This window comes from Scedosporium apiospermum, assembly GCF_000732125.1.
Source record: "Scedosporium apiospermum strain IHEM 14462 chromosome Unknown SEQ_SAPIO_0093, whole genome shotgun sequence".
Lineage (NCBI taxonomy): Eukaryota > Fungi > Ascomycota > Sordariomycetes > Microascales > Microascaceae > Scedosporium > Scedosporium apiospermum.
Window position 1 is genome coordinate 375,749 of NW_015971794.1, and position 12,677 is coordinate 388,425.

Sequence of the window (12,677 nt, forward strand, 5' to 3'; positions counted from 1 at the left end):
ACCGTACTCGTAATGTTGATAACCTTGGCAGTTCATCCACTGCTGAACCGCATGCTTATTCTACAATATGGAACACAGAGGTTTGGTATTCCATCTCCACGACGGATGGAGATCAGGCCGTGACCGTGAGCAATACCACCATCATCTGGTCATCTATGCGCCAGAACTTTCCCCCGGCGATCAAGAGTTTTTACCTCTCCGGCACGTTCAGAAATTTAGGGCACATCATCTAGGCCACTGGCATGCTTCCAACTGGAGACCTACAACGGAATCAGTCTGGCCACGCCTTGCAGAAGAGATGCCGCCGACGCGCAGTTCGATAGCCCGAAGAATGTTATTCGGAAGATGTCGGCCATGGACAAAAGTCGATGTCGTAGACTTGGGAGAATGCACGCATGAGGATTGTGATTAAGCGAACTTTCTTCGTACCTCTAGGGCCTTGGAGAATATAGCTCTCTCTGTAGAAACTTAATTCATGTCAACCTTCAGTGTTGAATTTGCTTAGATCCCATCTAAACTCGCGAAATACAACGCCCAAGCAGAAGGTTACGAAGAAGGTTGAGATAAGGCCAGTGTTGCTAGCCTTGAGGAGGAACGTTTGTAAATAAGTCTATTGCCGTACAAAGGAGATAAATGCCGTGTAAAGGAGAGAAATGCTGTACAAAGGAGAGAAGAATAGCAGAACGCCATGTCAGCCCGAGATGAGACCATCTGCTCCCACACATTTTTTTATAATACAAAGTCGAGATGGCACTCGGCGCAGTAGGGCGCATGTTATACCACGCCTGTAGGGTGCGTGATGGAACGCCAGCCAAGACGTCCGTTGCCCATCCGCGATGATTCATTATCCAAGATTAAATCCCACATATATCCGGGTCGAGATGGTCTTCAGTGCAGCGTCTTGCGTGGGCTAATGGGGGGCCTGTATATTGTCCCAAGTCAGTGTTCACTCTCGAAAGTAGTATGCAATTCATCTATGAAAGATTGTGCTCTTACCTCCCTAAAAGCCGACAGCCGAAATGTACATCAACTCAGCTCGAATCAAGCCTGCCCTTGTGTACCCAACAAAGGCGCGGACTCGGTCTCTGGTAACCCCAACCAAGATCGACTTGCCTCCGCAGATCGCGTTCTTAAAGAACTCCACGCGGAATCCCCGTCAGCGCATTCTACCTCTTGCGTTTCGGAGGACGAAGACGACGATGTGCTGTAGTAATATGCACTGCTCGACTGGTACAAAGGTCGATATTGAAGGTAATCGTTGATGGGGCTCTTCAGCAGCAAATCGCTCAAAGTCGTCGAGAAATAGTGTTCAGAAAACACGGGGCCGGTCGTCTCGATGGTCACTTCGCCCTCTTCATCCAAACTAAAGTCGATTCTCTTCATCTCGTTCTCTCGAGATACGAAAAGGAGGACTCGTCGGCTCTCCGACACGAGGAATTTTGACCCCTCCTGAACTGAGCAAACAAACTGCGGGGAATGGAGCTCGTTCCACCACGGATGGCCTCGGAACAAGTAAATGTCGTCCTCGGCCGTCTGGCAAAAGATTCCGGCGACGGTTCCGTTGTGATTGTGAATAACGCGACACGACCCTGGCAAACGCTTCGGGGGATGCCCGTGCCAGTTAACCTCCTTGTCGTGAATGTTCAAGGGGGTTCGCTGGGGATGCTCTTCATGCAGGTCGCGCCAGCTTTCGTATCCGTCGACTTCGTACTGCGTTATGCCAGTCTGGTTCAACTTTCGTAGGCGTACCTTGCGACTTCCCGGCAATTCGGTGTGGAAGATGTAATCGCCGGGTTCCACGGGGATTTTGTCTGGGTAGGGAATAGACTCCCAATTCCCGGTCAAACTCGTGCGCTCGTAGACGCTGACAACTCCACCCGACGAGGAAGCAGCAAGCAATATTGACATTCCCGTATCCCATGCCACCAAGTCCTCAACTTGCGGGCCGCCGGCTTCTGACGACTGTATTTCGAACTTTTCCATCGCCCAGCTGGGCAACTTTCCATTCTCAAGTCCCTTACCGAAGTCGAGTCTGCATTCTACCAGCGAGCAAGCCTGTTCTTCATCTTTAAGGAATATGAATAACCGAAGGACGGTCCTTCCGTGATATCCCCGGGCTACCTCGCAATGCATCGGCGAGTCGAGCGGTACCTGGATAATCGGCTCGAGAATGGCGGCACTTCGGCTAGAATCGTCTGGTAGGAGAGCAAGTTGAACCCAACCATCCTCCCTCTGGAAGAAAAGGAACGCCCACGAAGCATCGAACCAGCCTGCCAGACCTATCCACGCACCGGGCGCGCAGGTAGTCAAATTCAGTTTGGGTCCGGCCTCGCCTTCGCCATTCGACGCCAGAGTGTCCCTTTGGGTTGCCATTCTGGTAAAGGCATCGAGAAAATCTTCAGAGTGGCCATCGGCATCGTCATCATCGGCTGTCGACTGCTGCTCCGTGGCTGCAAGCGTAGGCGGCGGCTTAGCCGAGGTACAGGAACTATGAGTCGTCTGCGTAATCACCGAATAGCTGTTGTCCATGGTCGTGACCTCGCCACTGGAAGGAGCAAGAGCGGCTCCTCCTTTTCTCACACGCGACGACTTGGAGGATGCCTTCGAGCTCGGGAAGAGCATCGGAGACGACTGAGTGGTACCCGATACGTCAATCCCCGCCCTCGTCAGTTGGTTCCGTTGAAATCCAAGGCTGCTCTTCGAGCCAAACGCTGCAAGCGCTCCGCTCATGAATGTGGCTTGATGGTTGATCTCGGAGTTGGTGGGGGGTGTCGGGACGGCCGGGGGTGGGCGGAGCATGGAAGGACTGAGGCGTCCGGTCTTCCGGGTACTGGTATCCGAGTCTGTCACATCGGGAGTCGGTAATGAGACGTACCTGTGAGGGGTTATTTCAGCCGGCACGGTATCGGGTTGGGGCAGAGTTTGGGGTCCCTGGCTCGTTGTGGCAGGAGCGGTTTGTATGCGGCGTATTGACCAGCTGGATGGGGGCTTCTGATCCTTCTTCTTGTCTACCAGGCCTTCAACACTGACACTTCGTAGTGCCGTCCTCCGATCTGTCAAGCTCATCCTTCGGAACGGCCATGCATAACCGGACTTTCCCTGCTTCCCAGACCGACGCAGAAGAGCCTCTTGTGGATGGTGAGATTTCGAAAGCCTGCGTCTGATCCCACGACTGCCTTCACGTCTGGGCTTGTCCTTATCCACCTTAGGTGATGACTTTCGCTTGGCAAAACCATCGGCGGCCATCAACTCGGCCACGGAACTCATCGCCGACTTGAGTTGCTCCTCAATATCCCCTCTGCCAACAAACGCCTGCGTAAGTAGCAACAGCTCTTCCGCTCCGGTATCAACCGTGACGCCACCCGCTGCCACTCCCTTCGAAAACCGCTGGACGAGCCCGACGATGACGCAGCTGAGGTTCACACACAGCCATAGTGCAACAGGGTTGAGGTCTTGGATAATGGCCTGCACGTCCGCCTTCTTCAGGACGAACCTCAGTCGTCCGCGGACGTTGGCGACTTGGCATTTTTGGAGAATGCCTTTGGCTTTTTCGACGTGGAAGACGCAGTCTCGGAGGAGGGACTTGAGTTGGGAGGAGTCGAGGACATGGCCTAATATCGTGTCGGGGCAGCGCCCGATGAGGTCGGAGAGGGCATTAGCGGCGAATTCTATTGTCTGTTTTATTTCCGTGACGTTAGCGAGCATACAAGAACAGTGATGCATCGGAAATGTGTGAAGTTCTTCTCTTTTCTTACCTTTTTCGTGCTGTCGACTTGAGTTGAAAGAGCGGCATGACGGATGCTGGCAAACTTGAGCTCCTGGTATAACTCCCTCGTGGAAGAAATTATACTCGACAGGAGAGCGACAAGCTTAACTCTTGCCATATTATTGCGTTATTTTTCGAGATGTGGATTCTTTTTCTTACCACACGGGGGTGCAAACCTTGTTATTTGACGGGGATCCTGGTGTGATAGGAATGGGAACGAGATGAGAGAGGAGTCGGTTTAAATCATTTATGCCTCATCGTCGAAGATACAAGTTATGCCATCGCATGTATTCTCACGACACAACAACCCGAATAAAACAAACAGAAGCCAAGGAGGAAAACAAGAAAACAAAAAAATCATAGGTCTTGATTTACTGCTGCATGTATGACATAGAGCATGTGGACAATGGACAGTTCGTGGTGAGAGGTCAGGCAGCAATGCAGGCCAATCGCAGACGTGCCACGACCACTCTTTCCAATGAGAGCATCCTCGGATCCCAAGTCTTCGCCATAGCGTCGTTCGAAACTCGGCCTGAATAGCAGAATCGATGTGGCGTGTATGGCTGAGAGTGGACCTAAGCGAAAATCTATCGTGTAAAATTATCCCCCTTCGAGAGGGCGGCCCACGACCCCCCATGTCTCGTCGCCAGCTCAACCATTTCGGCTGGCACGTCCTCAGCCTGTAGTGTGAACCCCATTCTCCTGGCCACCAGACCTTCCAGGTGCCCAAGAGTGGAATGTTGGAGGAATGGGAGAGGCGACGTAGGTGTGATCTGCCTACTAGGGGCCTGACCGCCACGATTTCGGAATAGTATGGTAAATGGGGGCCAGCAACATTACCCCAGAAAGTGTGACGGTCTTTCTTGGCCAAGTGAATAGTGAAATACCTGAAATTCCCTTGGCTATGGCTGGGCAGAGGCTAGATACATGGATCTAATTGGACGGATCCTGGGTTGTATACGATGGGTCCTGTCGCGGACAGCTGATACAACGCTGTTCAGGCCTTAACTGGGCCCCGGCTTTCCCTTTCCTTGCCGTGCCGACGGAAGACGCCGCAATGCGGGTAAGGGAAGTGGAGACGTGGGGAGCGTTGCACAGGTGGTATGTATTTATGGTGGCAACGGACGTGATGGCTACCTGACTCTTGAAGTCCAGGTTATTGACAATCAGAGCCCCACGAACAGCTGTCTTCTATTTTGGAACAGTACTGAGAAGACGCAATCTTTGCGACAGACTCTTTCACGGGCCATGACATCTACAGCCTCCACATTCGGCAGCTTCGTGACGGACGGTGTTATGATATAGTCCAATTCGCCCGTAAGACCTTCTGACAACGGCCCCGATCGGCGAGATCGCTCCACTCACTGTCGACCCCCTAGGCTGCTGAGTCTTTAGCTGAGGGAGAAAGGAAGGCGCAGGTATAATACGTGTGCTCGAAGACATACAAAATGGAGTCTCAGGACGCTGACAGCGGTACCCTGGGCTCTCACCGCTATCAGAATGTCCCTTCTTGCACGCCCCATTACCAAAGTGCTGCTCTCCGCAATGGGCTCAAATGTCCGCTATCGGCAGGCCAATATTTCCCCAGTCATCCAGTCCGGGACCTTGCGTAGGTAGCTCTATTCCCATGTCATGGAGTATCGATTGATCGGTAGCGATACGCTTCGTCGTCACAAGCTAACGCATAATACGTCGAGAGCATCATAGGCGTGCCGACCTTGTAATGCTGCAAAGACGAGATGCGAGCCAGGGCCCGCTGTGCGCCCGATGCCGCACGCGAGATATCGTGTGCGAATGGCCGCACCAAAAACGGAAACTTTCAGATCCCCAGGCGAGCTGTGGGGTATTACATGTCTCGCCCGAGCTCCTTTCTACTCTTCAAGCCATGTTTCTCCAAGCAGTCCTTACCCCGCGTCGTTCCTACTGCATCGAATTGTCGGAACCATCTACTAACAGGCCGCCTCCGTCGTGTTTGGTATGGTGTCAAGCCTAATGAGCTATCACAATTACCGCAGCCAACGACGAGGCCCACCAGGATGCTGCCCCCCAATCGCCCCAACTCCGATCTTAGCGTTAGGTCTTAGCGTTAAAGCTCAGAATAACACCGTACCCGCGGAATTCTCGCAGACAGCCTGCTACCCGAAGCTGTAACCCAATCAACAGGTATTCCTTTGGCCACTGGGCCTAGGGAGGCTCGGTACCTTTCAAGGCCCGACGGGCCCGGCTCCACTCCGAGTCCCGCCTTACACTCTAGGGGCGAGTCGTGAAGTGTTGGTAGGACGTGCTTGGACAGAGGGGTGGGCCCGAGTGTGTAGTTTTCGATGAGGTTATTTACGTGGAAAGCTGCAGCTCGCCATGACCTACTCAAGAGCCTTGGAGAAAACCTTGTATTTGACTATGTCTCTCCAACGGTTGTGGAGGATACTGTTTCAGCTGTCAGAGCGCTTGGCCACGGATCAATCACTCATGCTCTTGATGCTGTTGGGACGATGGAAAGCCCGACCTCCGCGGATCTGATTGTTCGATGTGCCGGGGAATCGGCCATACTCTCTTCCGTTGTTCTTCGCACAGACAGGAGGTTTCAAATGCCCGTAGCGATGACAAAAGATGTTTGAAGTATCCACCCCCTCGGTGCACCAGGGCCGATAAGCATCCCTGCGAGGCCAGCAGATCATTGGAACGCCTGGAAGGCTCTGCATTGGGCTGTTGACAACTATGGTACAGCATTCAGACTCCCATCCGTCAATGTTCTCGATGTTACGGCGGAGGAAGCTTTGGAAAAGCTGGTTTATGTGGGAAGTGGGAAGCAAGGCTTTGGCAAAGTCGTCCTTCCGACACCCCTTGAAGTAGACCCGACCAGTACTATCGAACCAGGAGAACTTCTATACCCCTCGTTCTGTGTACTAACAAAAAGATGCCGTATTAAGATTCACATGTCTCGTGGGAAGACAATCAATAGTGTCCATCAGCTAGTGACGCTATCTTTGCTTGTCCAAGGCCCTTGATTAGTGAGTAGTGTTGATAGAGAAATCGAAACGATCAAGGGCAAATCGATCAATGCTGCGGTAATAAGTTGGGAAACCAAGAAAGACCACAAATTCAGTCGCCTCCAAAGTGTTTGGCAGCATTTCTTGCTGCCGAACGATTGCGTGGAAATGCGATACTTGTAAATCGCAAAGTCAATATGCTTGGGTTACTCGTCGAGAAGGGTGGTCCCCCAGGGTGGGAGGAGGACTACTAAGTGCCTAGGTTATAGTATGAACGTAATCTCGGGATTTCCGTATTTGCTCGCTAAGCCACTACACCAAGTTGCCGGAGTAGCCAATTTAGTCTTGCCGACGGCGGTGACCGTGGGATCTGGAATGTTTGATCTTACAATTATTAAAGACTACATCAAGCCATCTTAACAAGTTGGGACGGCTCTATAGGTCTCAGAGACATAAAGCATCATACCTCGCAAGCCTCAGTGAGCCCTATCCTAGTACTGGCACAGCACATAACCTCATCTTCATAAATTCATGTGATTGCTCGTCAAAGTCTAGAACGAAGATGTCTCAAGGTCAAATGCACGACTGCGACCTCGACTCTGATCCGCGCCGGAACCAACAACTTGCCAGGTCGCTCAGAGGAAAACATGTCATCATTGCTGGTGCCGGTCGAGGTATTGGTCGCGCCACCGCAGAATTCTTCGCACATACGGCTATCTCGTCCCTAAGCCTCGTCGCTCTAGAACTCAATGAGGTCGAGGAAACAGCCCGCCTCTGCATCGACATCAATCCAGCTGTCGTGGTGCGGACAGCCGCATTTGACGTCGCCGATTTCCCCACTGTGCAGCAGTTTGTGGGCAGGACAGCACATGAGTTTGGCCACGTCGACGTTGTCTTCATGAACGCTGGCCGCCCTCCCCAGTTTCTGCCGGTACACGAGTCTGAGCCGACCATCTGGTGGGATACGGTTGAAATCTCGTTGCGAGGGTCATTCAACTTTGCACGCGCCGCCGTGCCGCTCATGCGGCAATCTTCAAACGGGGGAACGTTGATCTTCACGTCAAGTGCGGGCGCGCACGTCACTGCGGGCATGGGAAGCTATACAATCGGAAAACTTGGAGTGAGTAGGCTCGCAGAAATCTTGCACCACGAGAACAAAGATGCTGGGATTAGAGCGTTCAGCCTTCACCCTGGGGTGGTTCATACGAGGTTCTACTCAGACTTTGTTGAGGCGGTGGAAGGGAAAGTCAGAGGTGACGGGAGTAGCTACGTGTCAAAAGACGTGCCGGGTGATGAGAAATCAGCCAAGACGGCTGTAAGTTTCTTAAAGGATATTCCCTCGGATACACCACAGATGCCGGCTGGCATGGTCGTGGTATTGGCGAGTGGAGGATTGGACTTTCTCTCGGGAAGATATGTGGATTCGTCCAAGAGCGTGGCGGAGTATCTTGTAGACAAAGACAGAATTTTGAAGGAAGATGCTTATAGGGTTAAGCTCCTGGTTGGACGGGACGAGTTGTTGCCTGAATGGAAGGATTAGTCTAAGGTTAGCTGTGGGAATGCCGTGAGCACGTTATTTGCGCAAGCATGAACATTTGGTCCAACTCCAGAGCCCCATGATAGACTACCAATTCTCAGGAGTAATCTTATGGCGGGATAACTTAAGTGAGATCGCAATACACAAACGTGTAGGTTAATTTTTCGAGGTAGATTAGCTTCATGATAATTGGTGTTCAAATCTTCCACGGGTAGAACTACGTTCGTTGCCTTATTTTCAAAAAGACATCAAATCCCTCAGCATTCCCTCCTTAGACAGTTCACTACTCTGAAGGATAATGCGACGAACAGACTTGATATTAGCAACTTATATGGCTGCCCAATGATAAAGTCGACGTAGTAGGATGACTTATAGACGTTGTGAATAGAGGGACATGCATTACAAGAAATCTGCTCTTTTGCAGCTAACCTCATTCACGATTACCACCCTACGCCGAAGGTATTGTTGGCATCGTTACATTTTAACCTGATGGCCTGGAAACTATAGCAATTTTCAGATCTCCAAAAGATCGATATTGGGGAGGTGAGCTTGAAATAAGCTCTTCCCTTCAATTCTCGCCCTTTCTCACGCCATCTACATTTTCTAAGTGAATTACTTCTGACACTTTCTGTCGTTCCATCAACTCGACTTCAACCGGGGCGTCTATGTGCGCTTTGAATTCGGAGCGAGGATCCTTCAGGAAACAGGCAACTAGCACGAAAGCTGTTAGTGATATTCAGCAACTAGCTTAAAACAACACGATTAGGACTTACCAATAACACCGGGCAGACATAAACATGCAGCAGCAATCCAGCAGTTCCTGAACGAAAGTCCGTAGGCATCCAGAAGGCCACCTCTCGCTGCGGCGAGGATATCGGGCGTGACACCGGGGACGCTGTTAAGTGCGGCATTGTCTTGGCTCGTCAGAGCCGTAATGAGAGCGCCGAGGGAGGAGGAGGGAAAGGCAAAAGGGCTGACTGCCGAGCCGATCTTCTTAGGAACTTGCGTAGAGAGGGTGTTGTGGAAGATGGCGTTGTTGATGGCTAGGCCAATGACGCCGCCGATGGGCCTGGAGACACTGACAAGACCGGACACGAGAGAGATCATCTCCGGCGGCGTTGTTAGCTGTGCGGCAACCATGAACGTTGGAATGACGCTTCCGAGACCGAGCCCGGCAAAGACGGTGTAGCCCCAGTAGATTCCCTCAGAGGTCGAAGGTTTTGTGGTCGCCATCAACACGTTGAAGAGGACGATCAGAGCTAAACCAATGGTGCCGGGCACGCGAACAATCCGGAACCTAGTTGATACCCAGCCAAACAAGACGGTGGCTACGCCACCAACGATAAAGAACATGCCGAATGCGACACCCGTGATTAGCATGTCGCTGCCGGTAAACATTCCGTACTGCTGGGCGAAATAGGTGTTAGCCGAAAAGAAGGAAACTCCATCGATCCACACGGCGAGAAGCGAGATAACTAGGTTCCGGTGGCTGAAAACAGCGTGATGAGCGATACCTGAATGTTTGGTTAGCAAGAAAAATTTTACTCTACGGACAACTGAGGACCGGCTGACCATCTTTTTTAACGAGCCACTCGTAAAATATGAAGGCGATAATCATGGCGACACCTATGACAAAGGGCCCAATAACGTGTGCATCAGACCAGGGATACGGATTCTGAGACCATGAGAGGGCCATAGAGAACAGGGTCAATCCTGGGGCGAAAAGGGCGTAGCCGACCCAATCGAGCTTTTGGAGATTTTGCGCCAAGGTGAAGGAGACTTGTTCCTCTCGTGGTGGTGGATAGTAGAAAAGCAGGATGCCGAGGAAGGAAACACCGAAGAAGGCCGCCACCACATAGAAATAAGTCCGGTAGTTCTCGAGATGACCGTATCGAAGGAGGGCTCCGCCCATGACCAGACTAAGAATTCCTCCAACACTGGCAGACATGTTGACTGTTGCCTGGGCTACGGGGCGTTGCTTCCTGGGCAGAATTTCAGACGGTACCGCAAACAAGATGGGCTGGGAGCCGTAATTGATGCCTATCAGGACGAATCCAGCAATCGCGGTTGCGACGTTTTGGGCACGAGCAACCATCAGCGTGCCCGCAAAGCCAATGCCAAGCAGGATCACGAGGACCCATTTCCTTCCCCAGTAGTCGGCCATCTGACATACAGGGAAGCAAATTGCAATGCCGAGGAGGTTAATGGACTGGCTGAACCATAGGGTCTGCGAAGCGCCGCCTATGAGGGCAGCAATAGGCTGGGCCAGGAAGCCCGCGCCGATGATTGCTGTGAGTTGAGAAAAGTATACAAAGTTGATGCACTAGGAGGTGTTTGTTAGCTATACTCTGCTCTCTCAGATGACTACTAGCACGGGGTGAAAAGGGGTAAGTATGTACAATGACGACGATCCATGTTTGTAGGTGGACCTTAACAGGTCGCTCAAGCACTTCCTGGGGGTCAATTGCCATTTTTTTTTCTTTCCGTATGTGGAACTTGTATTTCGAGTATACAGTGAGTGAAGGTCGAGGGATGTCAAATATTATGGGGAAAGTCGAGTTTTTCATCTTCACAAGTTCCGGAACAAAAGAGCCAGAAACTGGTCCGTTCTGTGTCGCCCAGAAATGGAATTCCGATGGAGCGCTATAGTATTGCGGATCATGGGCAGGAGGTTAGTATCTACCATACATTGGACATTCCGGGTGGTTGTGCAGAGTGACATTCTTCCCCAGATCCCCGGATCCCCGGATACTCCGCGTGGCAGTTGACTAGTCAAATGAGTTACAGTTACTGGAGAAAAATATTGGCTGTGGCGCCGCGCTAGACAAATTTAGGAGGGCTCCATCAACCGGGTTCAGAATGCCGACGGTTTTCCGGAACAAATGCGGAATAGCGCTCTTTATCGGCATAGTGGGGTCCGTGGCAGAATGCACAGATATATCTATAATGTCTGGGGTGGTTTTCATTGTTTTCAGTATGAATCATCAGATGGTAACCGAATCATTTTCTCAGCACCTTCCCACCCATACATAGACTGCTCAGTGTTCAGCGATCACGATGTCTCTGGTCGAACCGAATCAAGACCTGTCTAAGTTGGTGAAAGACAAAGTGGTAATAATCACAGGCGGTGCGAGTGGGATTGGGTATTCTGCCGCTCTTGCTTTCCATGGTGTGTCGGCCATCATTCTACTTCGCTTTTAGTTTCACGCAATCGTTATGCTAACCATGTGTAATCCGAAGGCAACGGTGCAAAGGTAGTCGTGGGAGACCTCAATGCTAAGGAAGGCGAGAGTCTGGCTTCGCGTATTGGGGAGAGATTCCGTTTCGTCCAGTGCGATGTAACAAAGTATAAAGACCAGCTTACACTTTTTGAAGAGGCAAAGAGGTCTTTCGGCGGCGTTGACATCGCCATCGCAAATGCAGCCGTCGGTAAACTTCCCGACCCTCTCACAGTAATCGACGACGTCAATGAGGAGCCTCCTCTCCCAGAGGTTGACATCAACCTAAGGGGTGCCCTTTTTACAAGCCGAATCGCGACGTATTATCTGAGGCAGCGTGGTGGAGGTGATCTCATCCTCGTTAGTAGCATAGGGGGTTTCAAGGAAGCCGCGGAGCTCACGCCGTACGTCGCTACCAAGCATGGGATCATTGGGTTAATGCGAGGGCTTCGGGTGACCTCTCTGAAAGACAATATCCGGGTCAATGTCGTATGCCCCTGGACAACACGTAAGTGAGAACACATGCTGAGAACATGTAGTATGAGTACTAAAGGCGCGGCAGGAACACGATTGACCAAAGGAATTATAGCGGGTTGGGAGAAACTGAAACTTCCCGTTAACGAACCTGAGGATGTCGCAACCTCAATGTTGATATGTGCGACTGCGAATCGCGCCGAAGGTCGGGCTCACGATGGAGTGGACTCACCTTTCCATGGAAAGATCCTGTTTGTAGCAGGAGGAAAAGCTTATGAGATTGAAGAGCAGCTGCAAAAGCTCGAGCCCCAGTGGCTGGGAGCCGAAAACAGCCGACTCGTGGCACTTGGTAATGACTATCTACAGAATGGCAAAACGACATGGAAGCAGGATTTCAATTCATAGACGCGAGAGTTTGTAGGCAGCCAGGCAATTAGCTACTTTTACAGCCGAAGCTAATGTGAAGTATGTTTCGTTCCCCCCTGCAGTCACAACTGAACATGATCGTTTGCAATATCAATATGGCGTTTGATGATCAACTGCATTACACGACTTGGTCTACCTCTGAGAAAGGGGGCATACTTCAAAACTACCTATGCCCTTGCTCACACGTTACTACGGCCGCCACGTCGTCCTCCAGTGTTTAGACGTCAAGGCTGGTTAGGTAGCGGCGACGGGTGGGGAGATTTATGGGG

The 12,677-nt window shown here is 51.5% G+C and overlaps 3 protein-coding genes and 1 pseudogene across 3 annotated transcripts; 2 read left to right on the forward strand and 2 right to left on the reverse strand.

Annotated features, from left to right (window-relative positions):
* Positions 1-910: 910 nt before the first annotated feature.
* Positions 911-3,884, reverse strand: SAPIO_CDS4655 (uncharacterized protein; the record flags this gene model as incomplete). Its single annotated transcript, XM_016787152.1, has 3 exons — positions 911-922; positions 1,171-3,675; positions 3,756-3,884. The coding sequence occupies 3 exons, from the start codon at positions 3,882-3,884 to the stop codon at positions 911-913; spliced, it is 2,646 nt and encodes an 881-aa protein (XP_016643261.1).
* Positions 3,885-7,315: 3,431 nt separating this feature from the next.
* SAPIO_CDS4656 lies at positions 7,316-8,293 on the forward strand (annotated as a pseudogene; the record flags this gene model as incomplete).
* Positions 8,294-8,858: 565 nt separating this feature from the next.
* Positions 8,859-10,761, reverse strand: SAPIO_CDS4657 (uncharacterized protein; the record flags this gene model as incomplete). Its single annotated transcript, XM_016787153.1, has 4 exons — positions 8,859-9,001; positions 9,064-9,804; positions 9,863-10,613; positions 10,690-10,761. The coding sequence occupies 4 exons, from the start codon at positions 10,759-10,761 to the stop codon at positions 8,859-8,861; spliced, it is 1,707 nt and encodes a 568-aa protein (XP_016643262.1).
* Positions 10,762-11,347: 586 nt separating this feature from the next.
* SAPIO_CDS4658 (uncharacterized protein) lies at positions 11,348-12,387 on the forward strand (the record flags this gene model as incomplete). The annotated part of the gene is made up of 3 exons (XM_016787154.1): positions 11,348-11,459; positions 11,531-12,016; positions 12,098-12,387. 3 exons carry the CDS (start codon positions 11,348-11,350, stop codon positions 12,385-12,387), a joined length of 888 nt encoding a protein of 295 aa, XP_016643263.1.
* Between the last annotated feature and the right edge of the window lie 290 nt (positions 12,388-12,677).